The sequence below is a fragment of the Gopherus evgoodei genome, chromosome 18 (genome assembly GCF_007399415.2).
Source record: "Gopherus evgoodei ecotype Sinaloan lineage chromosome 18, rGopEvg1_v1.p, whole genome shotgun sequence".
In the NCBI taxonomy this organism is placed as follows: domain Eukaryota; kingdom Metazoa; phylum Chordata; order Testudines; family Testudinidae; genus Gopherus; species Gopherus evgoodei.
Window position 1 is genome coordinate 7,490,062 of NC_044339.1, and position 18,534 is coordinate 7,508,595.

The 18,534-nt window shown below is 46.8% G+C and overlaps 1 protein-coding gene across 2 annotated transcripts in view; it reads left to right on the forward strand.

Moving 5' to 3' along the window:
- PAX7 (paired box 7) overlaps positions 1-18,534 on the forward strand; it is a 146,397-nt gene that overhangs the window by 73,634 nt on the left and 54,229 nt on the right. For both annotated transcript variants that reach the window (XM_030537820.1, XM_030537821.1), the window contains exons 6-7: positions 14,628-14,793; positions 16,464-16,663. In XM_030537820.1, the coding sequence (XP_030393680.1) occupies positions 14,628-14,793; positions 16,464-16,663 (366 nt within the window). The remainder of the gene's footprint in view (positions 1-14,627; positions 14,794-16,463; positions 16,664-18,534) is intronic.

The following is an 18,534-nucleotide window of genomic DNA, read 5'->3' on the forward strand; positions in this document are numbered from 1 at the left end:
CAGAGTAAATAGGTTCCTCATTCTGCCTCCAAGTCTCACTCCCACTGCCCAGGAAAACAAGAGGGGCTTTGGATTGTGCCCTGAAAATCAGCAAAATCAAGCTACCAGGTGAGGGCAGGGGATTTCAAATCAAGGTTCAAGGGCCTCTTCAGAGAAAATGCCAATCAGCATCTTTCTCTCATTTAAACTATGAGGCTTTTAGGTCAGATGCCTCTACTGATCTCAACTATAGACATGTACCATAGCAGAAGGGGAGGTCTCTCAGGTAGGCAAGTCCCAGGTCACGTGAGACTCACTTGCAAGCTGCTGAATGTCTCCTCCTATACTGAACTTATATAGTACCTTCCCTTTCCAAGTGCTTCAGGAAGATGGATAAGCATTAGGCACTCGATAGCACAGACGAAGAGCCTGAGGCCTGGAGAGGAGAAGGGACTGGAGCTGGGTGGGAAATGCTTTTCCTGTCCTGTAAGAATTTTAGAGATTTTGTATTTTTTTCTCATCCCAAATCAGGACAAAATGTCGACAACTCAGAAATTTTCATGAGCCAAAAAATCTGAAAAAAATAAAATAAAAGTTGGAGCAGGTTGATTGAAATGTTGCATTTTGATCATTTCAGAATGATTCCTTTCCATTTCAACCTTTGTAAGTCATTTTATTGACCTCAATTTAACTTACATTTCAAAATGAAAACTTCCCCACCAGCTCTTGAAGTGACTTGCCCCAGGTGACGCAGGAAGCAAATGGCAGAGCCCAGATGTCTTGATTCTCAGTCCTGTGCCCAATCTCCTGGGTCATGGTTCCTCCCTGATATAATGCTGCCTGCTGATCTATCTAGCAGTATTTCTAAAGAGCACATCACTGTGGTATCTAAGTGCTGCTCTGGGTTTTTTAGTTCACTAACTGGAAGAAAAGACAGAGGAAAAAAAGCTTAAATTCACCAGAAAGCACCAAAATCCCCCCTTAAAAGGGGGGAATTAGTGGGCATTGGCCTCTCAGCAGATTTGGAGCTTTGAGCAATGAGAACATTTTCAAAAGTGGGCAGTGATACACAGGGGCCGACGCAAACGACTGGGCTCTGTTTCTCCCGCCATTAAAATGAGTCCATGAATGATGTTCTGCGTAATTCAGTAAGGCGGGAACACAGGGCAAGAGACTCAGGTGGTTCCAGTCGGAATAGCTCCATTGGTTGAAATGGCGTCCATTGACTTCAGTGGAGCTATACCAACTTCCAGCAGCTGAACGTCTGGCCCATAAAATCCAGTCCCCTTCCTGTTCCAGCTATAGAAAGACTTCTAGTCTGGAATCCAGTTCCCAGCTGGCAAAACAGGATCCCAGAAGCCTGCAATGTGTCAAGGTGCTGGTGGAGCCCAGTGCTCTATCAGTCAGAAATCTCTGTGGTCAGTGGATTGCATGTGTCTATGCAGCAGTCTATTATATGCGGGGTTGTTGGACCCAGGATATTAGAAAGACAAGGACCATCTTCTGTTGGTGAGAGAGACCTGCTTTCGAGCTTACCCAGAGCTCTTCTTCAGGTCTGGGAAACTAACTCAGAGCATCCCAGCTAAATACAAGGTGGAGTTAGTTTCCCAGACCTGAAGAAGAGCTCTTTGTAAGACCTGGTCTGGGGGGGTCGATATAAGATACGCAACATCAGCTACGGGAATAGCATAGCTAAAGTCGACCTATCTTAGATCGACTTACCTCCCGTCCTCACGGCACGGGATCGATGGCCGCGGCTCCCCCATCGACTCCGCTTCCACCTCTCGCCCTGGTGGAGTTCCGGAGTCGATGGGAGTGCATTTGGGGATCGATTTATATGTCCAGATGAGATGTAATATATTGATCCCCAATAGATCAATTGCTTCTCGCCGATCCGGCAGGTAGTGTGGACGTACTCTAAGTTCAAAAGCTCGTCTGTCTCACCAACAGAAGTTGGTCCAGTAAAAGATGTGACCACACCCAGTCGTCTTGCCGAGTCTGTTAGGATTCATTATGAGGCCCTTCTGTGCTTGGAGTCGTCGTATGGAGATGGTCAATGTCTTCCCCAGATCTGAGCGTTAATCTGAGACATGTGAGGCTGCTTGAGTCTAATTCAGCATGCCTGACTAGTTGATTCCAAAGTTCTTTGAGACTTTTCCAAATGGGCTCTGTTAATGCAATCCCTTCATTCTCAAAGGCCAGTGGAGCACGTTTTCTTTCTTCCACGGGGTTTGACTCGTTTGCATTTCTTGCAAGGGGGGTGGGCACTATGAGGTTATGACACAACAGCTGCCCTGTGTCTTTGGCAGCAGCCAGAAGAGACTGTGCTCAGGAACTGTGTGAGAGGCTACACTTAGAATCAGGGACTCTTCCTGGCAGAAGTCAGGTTGGCGTGTTCATTCTCTGTGGCACACAGCCAGCTAAGTGGCTTTCTCACACACGGGGGGCCAAATAGAGCAGCCCCTGGCTCTATAGCAGCCATGTCAGTGGCATTTCCTGTGTGTGCCCATGCACTGTGAGAGGCTGACAATGAAATACATGCACAGCATGTCAGTCAACATTCAGCTCCCGGGAAAAGGTCGGGGGTTTGGGGGACATGGAGAGGAGGTTAAAACACTTGCCCAGCCAAGTCAAAAGGAGCATTCCACTCTGCCAAGCCAGTAAGGACTGTTCTGAATTACTCATTCGATTGTAGCTGGTCCTTCCCACCTCCCCAGACTGAGTTAGAAATAGACATGGAGATGGGTCCCATAAAAGGAAAGCCCACAACTCTCTTGTCCCGAGCCACACTCTCCAAATAATCTCCACGTCTGTCCAGTAGCCACTAGGCCAGGGGTTCTCAAACTAGGAGTTGGGACCCTCAGGGGGCCGTGAGGTCATTACATGGGGGGGTCACGAGCTGTCAACCTCCACCCCAAACCCTGTTTGCCTCCAGCATTTGTAATGGTGTTAAATATATAAAAAAGTGTTTTTAATTTATAAGGAGGGGAGGTCGCACTCAGAGGCTTGCGATGTGAAAGGGGTCGCCAGTAAAAAAAGTTTGAGACTCGGTGCACTAGGCTGTACCGTATCTCAAATCTTCTGCTCTCCAAGGTCACCCAAACCATGATGGCAGTTCTTCTCCACCTGGATTTGGCAAAGTTGAAGATCATCTGTAAGAACTGCAAGGTTGTCCCTTACCTCCTAGCTGTGTGTGTATCTGTGGATAAGCTTAGAATTGCATGCCTGCCTTTCTGACATATTTATAATACAGTCTGGTTTCTGACATATATGTAATTACATATAATGTAATACAGACATATATGTAATACGGTAACTGGTGCAGCCCCAAATCAATCATAGAATATCAGGGTTGGAAGGGACCTCAGGAGATCATCTAGTCCAGTGGTCCCCAACCTTTTCGTCTGGCGGGTGCCAGACGAAGGACCATGCGGCAGTGGAGCACCTGTTGAAATGCCGCCAAATTTCGGCAGCGACGCCTCTCGATGACATCACTTGTCAACGGCAAGCAGCGTCATCGAGAGGTGTTCCCGCTGAAATTTGGGGGTGACGTCTCTCGATGATGTCACTTGTTGGCGACAAGCGTCGTCATCGAGAGGCGTCCCCGCCAAAATGCCGCTGAAATTCGGCGGCTGCTCTCCCAGGGGCCAGGACGCGGGCGCATTAAGATGCTCCCGTGGGCACCATGGTGCCCACGGGCACCGCGTTGGGGACCACTGATCTAGTCCAACCCCCTGCTCAAAGCAGGACTAATCCCCAGACAGATTTTTTGCCCCAGATCCCTAAATGGTCCCCCTCAAGGATTGAACTCAAACCACTGAGCGATTCCCTCCCCCCAGAAAGATGCCACTTAGGGGACTGAGGCTGAGGGGAGGCTATTTTCCTGGCTAGAGTCTCTCCTACTTCATTAAGTGCATTGAACATTACAAAAAACATAGCGGCCCTGGTAAAAAGAGCCTCCCAGGGGTGTCGCCCCACCTGGGCTGGGGCCCCTCGCCATGCCCAGTTTCCAGCATGGCTTTGGCCTAGAACAGGCCACACTCCTGGTAGTGGCCTCGCCCTTGTGGGCTGGTTGACTTTGCTTCTGGGTGGAGGAAAAGCCAAAGTCCAGCTCTACACAAACCAAGCCCCTCCTGAGGTCAGTAACAAGGCAAAAAAAGAAGTCCGAGGCATCGCCTTACTTCAGATGGCGGCTTTGTTGGAGTCCTTACGGCTGGGTAGCCGAGTCAGTCCCTCCCTAGCGGGGTCACCCCTGGGGTTTGCAGGACTCCTCGCAGAGCTGAGAGGTCTCTGCTGGGAGGGCTCATCCTGCCGGTGCAGGAGCTAGTCACTCCCTTTGTAGTGCGTCCCCCTTGTGTACTGCAGCTTTCTTCTTTAAAAGCCTCCTCCCTACCATGCAGGATTGGCAGTGCTGGAAGGGAGGGGCTACTTTCGCACCTGGCATCTCCCCAGCCCCGTCCTGTCAGTGAAAACTTTATACACTCCGTCACAGGCCCAAACCTATAGTCCTAGTCCAAGCAAAACCCCTACTGATGTCAGTGGGAGCCAGGACTGAATAAGAACTTCAGGACCTATAATTAGGCAAGATCAACTTGTTTTGCGTTCACAGTGCAAGGGATCCATATAGGGTGACCAGACAGCAAATGTGAAAAATCAGGACGGGGATGGGGGGTAATAGGAGCCTATATAAGAAAAAGACCCAAAAATCCGGACTGTCTCTATAAAATTGGGACACCTGGTCACCCTAGATCCATATGAAATGAACATGAGAGGTAATTTGCAGCAGCAAATAGTGATTCATTTCACACTGGTTGAGTATTGAGCGTAAGCTTGCAGTGTAGATATGGAGGAACCCGTTCAGATGAAATAAGCACTGGAACACGGTTTTACTTACTTTACTTTAACTATCAGACCAAAAAGGTTCAGATAAGCTACACCCTTCTCTAAACTGAACCTTTAGTTCCACCTCAGCCACCATCCCATGTGCCATTTAAAGCAAATACGTGTGCCACTTATCCATTGCTTAGAGCCAGTGAAATTCACGGTACTCAATCTGTTCTCCTGGCGATTCCCCCAATTAAGCAGGTCTTGCTATTTATTAGGGCACCAACTTAGCAGATTTCATTGGGGTTAACAATGGAAAATGTTTCTTAGAATCAAGCCTGGTGTTTGCCAAGATATTTTAATCTTTTATCTATTTCCCACAGCATTGAAGCTATTTTTAAGGACGATGCATAGCTTTTTCTGTCGCAAAGAAAATCTCCACAATATAAATCAATGTGCTGGTGTTCTGTTGTTAAAGCCTGTCACCAGCCAAACAATAGCAGTGGGAAAGCTATTTCCCAACACCTTATTCACCTCAGCAAGGTGTGTGCATCAAAGCCTGTTTTGGAAGGCTTAAATGCAACTGTAACACTGTTACGATTGGGCCATCTAAGAAGCAGGTATTCAAGCCGAGCTCAGGCACTGTAAAAAAAAACAAACCCACACTGCTATGCAACTGCTTTATGCCATCAGTGAATTTATTCTAGTGTCTTTCAGCTTCCCCATTTATCCCCAGGACATACAATTTATAGGGGAGATAAATAGATAACTGAAAACAGCGATTTTATTCTTCATTTTAGTGACTTAACAGCATTTCTTTTGACCACTGAAATGATCATTGAGAAATTCTGTATATACACTGTAGAGCTGGAAGATGCTGAAAAAACAATGTTCACAAATGTTCATTCATATTCCAAACAGCTGTTCGGTCCAGCCATGATTTTAGTCCTTTTTATTTGCTAGATGCAGGTATTAGTAACATCTTTCATAAGACGAGTAGGAGGGATGCACCAGTCTGCAGTGCTCTGGATGGGGACTCCAGGGCCAAGGGTTCAATTCCTGATTCAAACAGAAGATCTCTTGTCTGATGCTGGGCTAGTTACTTAATTTATCCCATGCCTCAGTTTCCCATCTGTTAAAATGGAAATAGTTTCCTGCGACACAGGAGTGTTGATGATAAAATCCCTTAGTGATTGTGAGATGTTCAGATACCATGGTGATTAGAACCGTATAAGCAGATGGATGAATCACTGGTTGCATAAGTGCTTGAGAACTGGGTTACTTGTTGTATTCACACATGTGCTTATATGTGAATGACTGTATTCGTGAATGGCCAATAGTATTTATTATTTGTTGCTCATTCTCTGCTATTCATTATTCCCCATCCTCTTGTTTAAAAACAATTTCAGGCATCCAGTCAAGAATCAGAAACAATGTCATGAGGCTTAGATGACCAGTCACACATCTTGAATAACTAATGGTAACCAGCGAATAACTGAACTGAACAGTTCTCAAACAAGCCATAGTATTCAGTCCAACCCATTCAGTAGATACTTACCAATAACTAATACATTCACAGGTACTAGGACATTCAAAGAGAAAAATCGGCTACATTAATTGGATAAATTTGTTTGTAAAAAATAATTTGATCAGGTCTAATAATATTATTTAATATTTATATTGTGGGAGCGCCCAGAAGTGGTAGGGCCCTACTGCACAAGGTGCTGTATAGACATCGGGTCTGTCTACACAACCAAAGCAGTGCACAGGCTGGCCTACCTGAGCTAACTTGAATCCAGCTAGCACATGCAACAACGGCAGTGACCATATCCTGCAGGGCAGGCTAGTGAGACAAGTATGTACCCAGGGTCCATGGCAGGCTTGAACTCTCTGAGCTGAAGCCTGGACTGTGCTGTGTTCACTGGTATTGTTACCCCTCTAGCTGGATTCGAGCTAGCTCCCATAGCATAGCCCGTGCACAGCTTTTGCTCCATAGCAATACCTGTACAGGTAGATACAATGCCTTGCTGAAAATGTACATGCTTAAGATCCAAACATATTTATAAGCCGCTTTATAAATCTGTAGAGACTTCTCAAAATCTAAATAATCTTTGATGATAATCTGAGTGGCGCTTCTACCTCTCTGTTATCTTCCCTGCGTTTCCTGTCTTCTGACAGAGGAAGCACATGGGTAGCTGTCTTAGGTAGTTACATGGCCCCAGGACTGTTATCTGTGCATCTCACTAGCTTTACTGTGTGTATGCCCGCAAGATTAATCTGGAGACTCCAGGACAATCCTGGAAGGCTGGCATCCTTAGTTATGCCAGAAAGTTACCACTTTGACTTCTGTAGACTCTTCATGTGATTGGGCCGTATATGGCTAAATAGGTCTTTTCCATCCCTGATTTCTGAACATGTGGAAGCAAACGCATGTTGTGCCTTTTCCCTGCCGTCTGAGGTTGAGGGCAGGACTTGATTGTTCCATCCCTGTTTTCATTTACCAGCTCATTCATCCCATCCATCTTCCCTCAACATCGAGTCCTTATTAGGCTGAGGAGGAACACAGCGGCCTTTCTTTCCCATGAGAGGCTCTTCCTGACCTCCCTTCCTTCTCCTTGTCTGACAAATTGTGGGAGCTGACCCAGATCTCGATGTTTGCTGGGATAATTCAGTCCATCCTCCCCTGGCAGGCAGCTGTCTCGGTCATGTGGCTGTCCTGGGTGCACAGACAAGTGGCTAGTACATCGAGTGGAAGTATTGGCAGGATGGGGTGCATGGGTTCACTTTAAATAAGAACCAGCTCTAACCTTTGTCCCAAATTCAAACCAAAGCTAGCTGAGCTGCAGAGACAGAAGGTGGGTGGTTTTGTGGGTAAGGCGTCGGCCTGGTATGCAGGAAATCTGGCTTCAATTGCTGGTCCTGCGACATCCTCCCTGAATGACTTGGGGAGGCTTCTTAGATGCTCTGCACCTCATTGCCCCATCTGTAACATGGGGAGGAGAAGGAGAATGCTTTGTTTCTCCCGCCCTTTGTTTAATTAGAACAAAAGATCTCTAGGCTAGGGATTGTTTCTGACTATGTGTATGTACGTCATCCAATATAACAGGGCCCTGATGGCAAGTAGGGGAATACCAGTAATAAGTTCAGATAACTTTTTCCTATGTTCATGAGCAAGCTTGGGTCCCTACACAACCGTGGTGTTGGTAATCACAGTGGGGGAAGTTCACCCATATGCAGAAGGTCTACGTGAGGCTTATGCACCACTTACGCCTAGAGGTGGTGGACTTAAGTGGGGTATAGGCTGATTGGTGCATAGGCCTTGTTCATGGGCTTTCTGCACGGGGGCGAGCTGCCCCCGCCATGACTGGCTTGGGCATTCCAGGGTGGAATGCCATGCCAGCTGCTCCTTTGCAAGCACATGCCCCATGGTGTGATTTACGTAGCATCGCTGGGAGGCGGTCTCCTTTGGTCTTCCTGACAGGCCATGAAGATCACTGCAGTGAGGGCAAATGGGAAAGAGAGAGTGAGACTAGAAAGGGGAGTGGATTTTGCTTTGCGTTTGCTCGCCCAAAAAGCGACTGTGTAAAAATGGCTCTTCCCCATTCCACATATCTGTTCCCCACATGTCGGCAAGCCACACTAACTACCTTTACTGAAATGAGCCTGTTTTCCTTACCGGTGATCCCCAAAGAGTCAGTGCGGCTATGGGAGAGCAAGCCAGATTCTAATCTGCACCAGGCACATTCAGTGAAATTGCCCAACTGAATTCCAGCTGTGGAATCTATGCTATTGTTAGAGATACCAGACAAGGAAACAAGTCGGGTTGATTCTCAGATCCCTTGCGGTGCCCGTAATGCAGACAGTTAGAAAAATCCCCCCACTATCTTCCAGTAGGGTGAGTTTGAGCTGCTGTATTTACAATCACTTTTCTGACTATAAATCCAAGAGAGGCAACGTGGGATAATACAAGCGGCAACGTCCCTATTAGCATCATGTGTAAAATGAAAAGCCACAGCACCCTGTTCAGGCTCTACCCAAAATTAAATACATTTTTGGATTAAGAAACATCATACGAAGATATTGGAACAGTAATCGGCTCTTTGTAACCTTTCACTTCTGTACATTGCACTGATGACGTTGTGCTCGGACAAAGACCCCAAATGTCTTTATCAGATGCAAAATGCTGCCTGTAATTACCTAAATTTTGCTCCCGTGTCCTATGCATCTTCAGTGAATTTACAGTGTGGGATTCTCCTGCAGTGAATGGACATAGAACCCGAGGTACCTTTTACTTCTTTATGAAAGAGGCAGATTACAGACACGCATGTCCATCTGCCTCCAGGTACCTTGTGCAGCCTCTTTTCCAAGTGCCAGACAGCTTGTCCTAAAGGAAGATGCTAGCTATGCAGTTCTGCCCAAGCCCATCCCAATAGCCTATGGATGGGAACAATACTGCAGCTGGCAGACCCACAGCTTCAAGGCTGCTTCCTCTTCCTCCTCTTCCCCTCCATCCCCCATGGTCTGGTTTTAGCAGCCATGGCCTTCACCCTGGGCTTAACATGCTGGTAACAGGATCTTCAGGCAGAAGAATCTTTAGCGGCTGATAAAACCTTAACTGTTGTGAAGCGAAAGCAGGTTCCCTTTGAAGTGAGCCTCGCATTGCAGTTCCATGCTCTAGCCTGTGTATTTTAACTACCAATAAAATGATTTTTAAGCATAAAGCCTTGAGCCACCTTTAAGCGGAGGAAGGAAAGAATTGCTAACGTCATTAGCTGGAATGTATCTTTTTTTTTTTCCGGTGGGTTATAAATAAAGGGCAGAATCAACCTGTATCAGCCATGAAACATCCTTTCCTCTGCAAAGGGAGATAAATCCTATAAATTCCTTTGTAGATGGTTTCAGCGGTTTTGTCTGTTGGTTTTGTTTTAAAGGCTCTAATATCATCCACTAGCCAGCCTCGGCTCGGAATCACTAGCGTGCAGTTATGAAGATCCTTGGGTGCACCTATGTTCTCTCGTTATAATGACTATTTATTATTTGGTTTACAACAGGGCCTAGAGACCCCAGCTACTGGGATCTCATTGTGTTAGGTGCTGCACATACACACAGTAAGAGACAGCCCCTGCGCCAAAGAGCTTACAGGCTAAAAAAACAAAACAAAGGACAGAGAACAGGAAGTCTTATTGCCCTGATGTAAAGACTTCCACAAACTGCAGATCAGAGGCTAAGTGACTTCCCCCAGGTCACACAGGGAGCCGAGGAGGGAACTGATTTCTTGAATGCTCATCTAGTACCTTAACTACAAGGCTATCCTTCCTCTCCAAGGACATGCACTTGTTAGTTGGAAACGTGGAACACATCTACACAGTGCAGCTGGCAGGAAGACAGGGGTATCCAAACAAAATTAACCGTTGACCATTCTGATAATTGCATGGTTCTGTGAAGGGCGGTGGCAGGTCTCCATATCAAGAAGCAGCCACGGTCTATTCCAACTAGGGTGACCAGACGGCAAGTGTGAAAAATCAGGATGGGGAGTGGGGTAATAGGAGCCTGTATAAGAAAAAGACCCAAAAATCGAGACTGTCCCTATAAAATTGGGACATCTAGTCACCCTAGTTCCAACACAAACAGAAACAAAACACTGGGCTTAAGAGGGTGTTGCAAGACAACACTGGGGAGCAGATGGGTGTGGGACGGACTGGAGGAAGATGAGGCTTTTAGGGAGGGATCTTCAGGAGAAAAGGGAGGGTCTTTGGAGATTGGAGATCCTTCCATGGGTGGGTGGGTGGGATGAATGAAATGTGCAAAGATGAGAGCGGGGAAAGATCAGTAAAGGCAGCAGGATGCTATGAGAGTAGGAACGTAAGCAGATTTGCTAGCATTGAAGTCAGAGGTCACATTTCCAATGACAGTACAGTATTAGGCCCGTGGAGCCGTGAAGGGTAGAGCAGGGGATCTGGAATGGGATTCCCAGGCCCTCACAATATTTGCGCAGTCATAAGCTGGCTCTGGTTTACTCACTGACGCTGCTGAACTCGTATGTGTGTGTGCACACGCGTGTGTGTGAGAGTGAAGACAATAACCATAGGTGATGTAACATAATATAAGGCAAATCTCTCCGAAATTGCATTTTGATCATCTGTTAGCCAATCTAACAGACAACATCACCCTAGGGGGAGTGGGAGTCATTGTGGGTAGGTTGCTTGCCCATCCCACTCCATGTGTTTCTTCTAAAACTCCTAATCCACAGTGGATTTGCCGGCATCTGGCGCTCAGTTATAAAAGGGAACTTTCCCACCCTGTCCAGCTTCAGCAAAGTGTCACAATTCAATGAAGCGACTTTTACTCCCTTGGAGTGCAAGCTCTCTTTCGCTTCGGACTCAGAGATCTTGACTGATTGATTATATTTTTACCAAGACAATTTCTCTCCTGTGTTGTCTTCATCTCTTCGCCATCTCCAGCTCTGGGTTTGAATGGGAGCTCTTCAAGCCGGGGACCTTGTCTTACTGCACACCCATTGATCAGAATGTTCTGAAACTTCTTGGGTCATTGTCAACTGTTGCCGTGGGAGCCGGTGATGTCATAAGCAGAGGAAAGATACCCTGTTAGCATGAATGAAGAGGGATTGAGTGTATTTGGGGTGAGGTGTTTGGAGTACAAATGGGGGAAAGGACAGGACCATCTACTTTGTCTGACCAATGAAAAACAAAACATTAAATTATTAGTATTATTTATTACTTGTGTTACCATAGCATGAAGGAGCCCTAGTCATGGGCCAGGACCCTACTGTGCTAGGTGCTGTACAAACACAGGGAAAAAAGACAGTCCCTACCCCAAAGAGTTTACAATGTGTTATGAACCTTGATGTAAATTCATCCTCTTGACCCTCCACTCTGTCCCTGATTTAGCTGGTAATGCTTGGGAATGGGTGCCAGAAATGGTGCATGGGGAATCTGAGTAGGGTGGGGTGTAAAATTAAAGCAAGGAATTGGAAGTCAGGATTCCTAGGTTCTGTGTTCAGCTCAATCACTGACTTACTGTGTGGCACTGGATAAATCATCTAAGCTCTCTGTGCCTCAGTTTACCTATGGATATAATAACAATATTGTAGTGGAGTTGTGAGTAATGCAGAAATTTGCCCAGGAATTAAACACAGAGTGCACAATTGACTGTGGAACTCATTGCCACAAGATATCACTCAGGCCAAGAGCTTAGCAGGATTCAGAAAAGAATTAGACATTTGTATGAATAAAAAGAATAATCTGATTTAGAATAGTAAATATTACAAAAGTCAAGATCTTTAGAAGAGCTATAAAACCTCAAGCTCCAGGGCATAAGTCAACCTCTAAATATAGGAGGAAATTTGCACTGGGAGAAGACTATCCCATAACTACAATTGCAAGGATCCTTCCTCTGAAGCCAATGCTGGCCGCTGTTGGAAACAGCATACTGCACTAGATGGACCCCTGGTCCTCTATTGCAATTCCTGTGTTGCTCAATCAATTAATTTCATCCATGTTTGCACCCCATTTGTGTCCGCTTTGCTCTCAAGTGTCACTAGAATGAATACGCCCCCCAAATTAATGTCAAGCTTCCATGCTCCAACATCCACAGAAAGCAAATTTAAAATTCGCTTTCTGTGAGTGTCCTTGCCCGAAACCTGGCTGTAGGAGTTACACTCATCCAGTCAAGAAGCAGAAACAATACCATGTGACGTATGTGACCAATCATAATAAAGCAACACAAGCCACGCAGTAAATGAGATGGGGGCGTGTGTGCAGGAAATTCATTGATTATTTTTAAATAACAAACAGGCCCAAAATATCACGAGTTCATATGAATGTCCCACAAACACAAACACATCTCTGAGTTCTTCTCCTTTGTCTTGCACTCAACATGATCAGTGAAGACCATTGGCCTACCCCCATCCCTTTGCAGGGTCATAGATTTTAATCACAGAAGGTCCATTATGATCATCTAGACTGACTTTTGGCATAACGTAGGCCAGAGCATCTCCACAGGGATTCCTGCAACAAACCCATATCCTTCCTCTTGCAGCCTGCAACTCTCCCCTGCCGTCTGGCCTCAGGCCTGGTCCCAACATACGTGCGTCCATACACTTGCCTACCCTGAACCTCACTTGTTGCCGTAATCTCCCCAAGTCACTGCCCCCCAGTGTGCAACCCAGTCACTAGCAGAACGCATGCACGTAGAGACATCTAGCAATGCATGAAACAGGACGAGAGTAAAGAAAACCTGTTCCCCACCTCCACACACACACACATACACACACACATACCCCTGGGGAATTAAACGTACCCAATGTGACACAAAGTAGCCCATGAGGGACCGTACTCATTAGGGGCTTGATCCAAAGCATGTGGAACGATCTCTGTTGATTTCAAAGGGCTTTGACTCAGACCCTAAGTGAAAGGAGAATCAGATCCAGAGACTTCACTACATGCACAAAAGAGAGGTTTGCTTTGGATCACCAAAACAGAGGGTGCTCTTGGGAACTAAACCCCCCACCCTTGTCACCCCAGCTCCTAATCTGCCACTGAGCAGCCTGAAAACCTGATGGACTCCCTGCCTTCTCCCAACCCCGAACGCTGTTCACTCTTGATTTTTGCTCCATTTTTTCTTGTCCCTGTGAAATTTAATCATGTTTTCTAGCCCTTTAGGCCTCACAGAGTCCAGCAGCTGCATTCTCATCTGGTCTGAAAGCTTATCCGCATACTTCTCAACCCCAAACAGGGATCGGTCCTCAAAGCCTTGCTGATTAAACACAATAAACCAGACCCTAGAAAGGGGGCTCATGCCGCCCTTCACACTATCCAGGAGGGAGATGGCTTGGGATAAAACACATCAGGGCAGATTCATGCCTTTAAAAAAGCTCCCTTGAGTCTCATAGGTAAAACAGGGCAATGCAAGCCCATCTTTGCACATGCATAAATACTGGTCTTATTTTCACGAACAGTAATTTAGATGGGCTGCAGCACCTATTGCAGGGAGGCCACTTGCTGGGCCACAGACAGGGCTGATTGGTTGCAGTACAGAGAAGCTAGGAGAACTCTGTATTCCTCCTGGTCTGATTCTGTCTTTTTCGCTTGTCGAACACAGGAGCCGCAATGCTCATCTATCTATTTACCCTCTCTACCAGTGTAACCATTACGGTAACCTAATCCTACAGCCTGATTCACATAGTTGCCAGATAATGAGGCAGATTGACCAGATGACAGCCGTACCTCTACTTCCTAGGGGTCCTCTTGGAACGCACAGGCTTAGTAATTATTCTTTTTCTCACGCTGATACTTATATGGCTCCCACTACCAGAGGGTCTGAGCACAAACCAGTGTTTAAGGTACTTACTCTCTGTGCACTGTTTTGACACAGGGCACTGCTATTATCCCCATTTTAGAGATGAGGAACTGAGGTACAGGGTCACACAGGAAGCTTGTGGCAAAGCAGGAACTTTGAACTTAGGTCAGCCCAGTTCCAGGCTAGCGCATTAACCACCGAACCATTCTCCCTCTCTCTCGCTCACCTTTTCTCTCTCTCACTATGATTCCTCTGGTGCCATGGTCACTATTGACCAGGAAATTCATCTAGGATGGCCAGATGTCCTGATTTTATAGGGACAGTCCTGATATATGGGGATTTTTTATATATGGGCTCCTATTGCCCCCCCCCCACTCCCGTCTTGAATTTTCACATTTGCTATCTGGTCACCCTAAATGCGTCAGAGATCACGGTGAAACAGGACAGTCTCTGCAAAGGATGGAACTCAATGCGATTCACCCTCTCTTTCCTGTCCTCCATCGTAGGTGTGGTTCAGTAACCGAAGAGCCAGGTGGCGCAAGCAAGCAGGAGCCAATCAGCTGGCAGCTTTTAATCACCTGTTGCCAGGGGGCTTTCCGCCAACTGGAATGCCGACTCTACCACCCTACCAGCTGCCAGATTCCACCTACCCCACCACCACTATTTCCCAAGGTGAGCACCAACTACCAGAGCTGGTTATTTCTGGGTCTGTTCTCATCTATTATGCCACTCCGCCAGCCAGACCATCCTACCATTCTGGATTCCATCACTACCTTCCTTTGAAGCAGCTGCTCTGTGCAGGTTGGCCTCGACTGGGAGGGAGGCCAACGTTTGATTCAGACTGATGGACACTCAATAGTTTCCATTCTTGATACTAAGCACAGCCGGTCTGCTTAATATCCATTGGTCCCTATTCCTGCATCAAGGTCTCCCATGACGATGGCTGCTCCACTTACCACGTCATTGAGAGTGGAGACTAATGAATCCAAAGTGAATTCTATGTGGGACTGGTGACTATGGCTCATCTGAGTGAAACGCTGGCCTCCCAGCCAAGGGCAAACTGACATGTGCAGCTGCTTTGACCATGAAACCGAACAGGTGGGAGAATGTGCCACATTTCCTCTGTATACTTCCCATTTTTTAAAAATAATCTCCAAACTACCATCTACATTTGAAAAACTGGGCCCAGCTCTGTCCAGTTCTGCAGCAGCAGCCACGGAAGGTCACACAAGAATAGTATTGGAGCTCGTTTAACAGAGCAACCAAAGCGTTTTGCACTGTGGTGAGTTGGACACCAGCAACCACACACACAAGGCTTTAGGCACTGGGCAGCGGCAGGTAAGCGCCAACACCGAAGTCTGGATTCAAGCCCCTTTCACCAGCTCTTGGATTTGGCTCCAGAGCTGGTTTTCTGGCCGGGGGGTGGATGTTGGAGTTTTATTCAGAGGCCGTCCAAGTCAGTGGAAAGTCCCCTGTTGACTCCGATGGGCTTTGGATTGGGTCCTTACAAAGGATCTCACAATCTTAGGGATCTCAGACCAACATCTCTTCCTGCCTTGTGTTTCCTGCATATTTCTTTATAGACTGAACTGTCCATAACATCCCTTTCTCCCTCACCTGCTCCTGCCCAGCAAACTGTGGGGAGCAGGGTGTCGTTGGAGAAGGAAGATTTAAAAATATTGGGGGAAATTTGGGGAAACGCTACTGTAGCTTTTTCAGGCGACTCGATCTCCAGCCCTAGGAGAATAGAGAACCCTGAATGGAGAAAATCTGTAACCCTCTGCGCTAGACCTACCTGCAACAGGGAGGCTGGTATTGTAAAAAAAAGAGAGGTTTTGAGGAGCAAGGTGGCCTTGTGGAGAACAGAGCTCAGTTCCTGCTCTGCACAACTGCAGGGGGTGAGTGTTTGCTGGGTGCATCTCAGACTCCCAAAAGTATTCCAAGGAGGTCAGAAAACTGCCACACAATTTCTTCGTTTGTGCTCACGAGACCCAGGTCTGGGATAGCCAGGCTGGCTGCAGGTCAGGACTCAGCTGCATTAGCACACCTTAGCAGGGGTGCCGATCAGGACTGAGGTCCATTGGCAGAGCTGATGAAGGAATGCTGGGTGCTGGCCAGGGTCAGTTCCTTATTGTTTGGAGAACATTACGTTCAATCACAATTTTGGGAAAAATAAAGAAGAGAGGGAACTATATGGAAATGCCTCTCTGGTCTGTGCCAGCTCCCTCCTTTCCCTGCTCTTATTCCCAGCAGCCCTTGGGCTCTTCCCCACTGCCTGATGATGCAGGCGTGGCCTCTGGTCATGTCTCATGAATGTTTTCCTATGAATGATTTCTTCACAGATGGGAGCAGCACCGTGCACAGACCCCAGCCCCTGCCACCATCCACCATGCACCAGGGAGGGCTGGCAGCTGCTGCCGCCGCTGATACCAGTTCTGCCTACGGGGCCCGACACAGCTTCTCCAGCTACTCAGACAGTTTCATGAACCCTGCAGCTCCCGCCAATCACATGAACCCTGTCAGCAACGGCCTCTCTCCACAGGTACACAGTGTGCTTCCATTCTTCTTCTCCAAGCCAGGGGCGTTCGGTGAGCCCAGACCCTATGGGAGAGGGCAGGCTCTATGCGATTGCTGTCCAACACCGTTACTGAACGAGGTGTTGCATGCTCTCAGGGAGCCCTGATCTATCTGTCTGTCTGTCCATCCATCCATCCTGAGCTTACTGCCACAGCCTCTGAGCATCTGCAACCTGTAAGAAAGTTCAGATCCTGTGTTTGAGATGTCACACTCTGCTCCCAAGTATCTAGAGCCTGGCTTGAGTCATTAAGTTGAGGGTTGGCTGGAACAGCGTTAGGGGGGTTGTTCCAGCCCATTACAGAGGTGGGCCCGGCTCTGACGTTCCCATGCCCACCAGGGTCTGAACTTCCTCAAAGTTCAGTGATATCTGGGCCTGGGATTTTGATTCCAGTTTCTATCAGGAACTACTTGCGGTGTACTCGATTTTCTTTACGACCCCATCGTACATAAGAAGAGCCACATGAAGTGTGAGAGAGAAAACACATATTCCCCATATATTTGTTCAAATAAGAAGAGAGCACATCTGTATTGAACGTACTGGGCCAAACTCATACCTGGTGCAACACCACTGATCTCAAACTCCCTCCCTGAGCTCCATATAGAATGTGGGACTCCTGACAACCAGTCCCCTGCCCCAAGTACTAGATTAACCTACCACTAGACTAAGTTCTGGGGGCTCAAAAATTCACAGGGCTAGATCCACAGTTGGTAAGCGTCATTGAAGTCAATGGAGTTATAAGGATTTACACATGCTGAGAATTTGGCCCAACAGTCTCTTACACTGGCTCACCTGGAATATTAATGCTAATTTTCTATCAGTCCAACGTACCCTCAGCCTTGTCAGACAGAGCATTTAATTCTCTTAGACTCATAGAATCATAGAACATCAGGGTTGGAAGGGACCTCAGGAGGTCATCTCTTCCAACGCCCTGCTCAAAGCAGGACCAATCCCCAGGTAAATCATCCCAGTCAGGGCTTTGTCAAGCCTGACCTTAAAAACCTCTAAGGAAGGAGATTCCTCCCTAGGTAACCCATTCCAGTGCTTCGCCACCCTCCTAGTGAAAAAGTTTTTCCTAATATCCAATCTAAGCCTCTCCCACTGCAACTTAAGACCATTACTTCTTGTTCTGTCATCTGCTACCACTGAGAACAGTCTAGATCCATCCTCTTTGGAACCCCGTTTCAGGTAGTTGAAAGCAGCTATCAAATCCCACCTCATTCTTCTCTTCTGCAGACTAAACAATCCCAGTTCCCTCAGCCTCTCCTCATAAGTCATGTGCTCCAATTCTCTTCTCTGACATGTCATACCTTGGCTCCCATATGCATGTTTACTTTTAGAGGTAATAAGACACTTATCATATGTTAATGGGTGACAATAATGACTTGTACTCGCATAGTTTCCATTGTCCTGAAGAATACCAAAGTGTGTTGCATTCTTGCTCTTTCCTATCACTGAAATACAGCTATCTGGGAGGTGATATATGGCTGTTATTTAAGGACTTGTCTACACAATGGAGTAAGGTACGTTACAGGGGTGTGATTTCTATAGTACACTAATATGTTGCACATTAACTGGTCCATGTGGACCCTGCTGGTGTGCACGGAAAGCTTGTTAGTGTGCTTTAACATAGTACTGTATCATACAGTAAAAGAGTGCTCAGCAGCACTGTTTAAGATGGGAAATGCAGGATCATTTATTTAACTGAAACTACAGGGAGATTTTCAGTAGGTGTTTGAAATGAAAAGGTTGGAACTGTTTAGTTTAGAGAGGAGGCAAATAAGAAGATAGAATAGCAGTATATAAAATAGTTACTGGACAAAACAATTCCTCTTTCA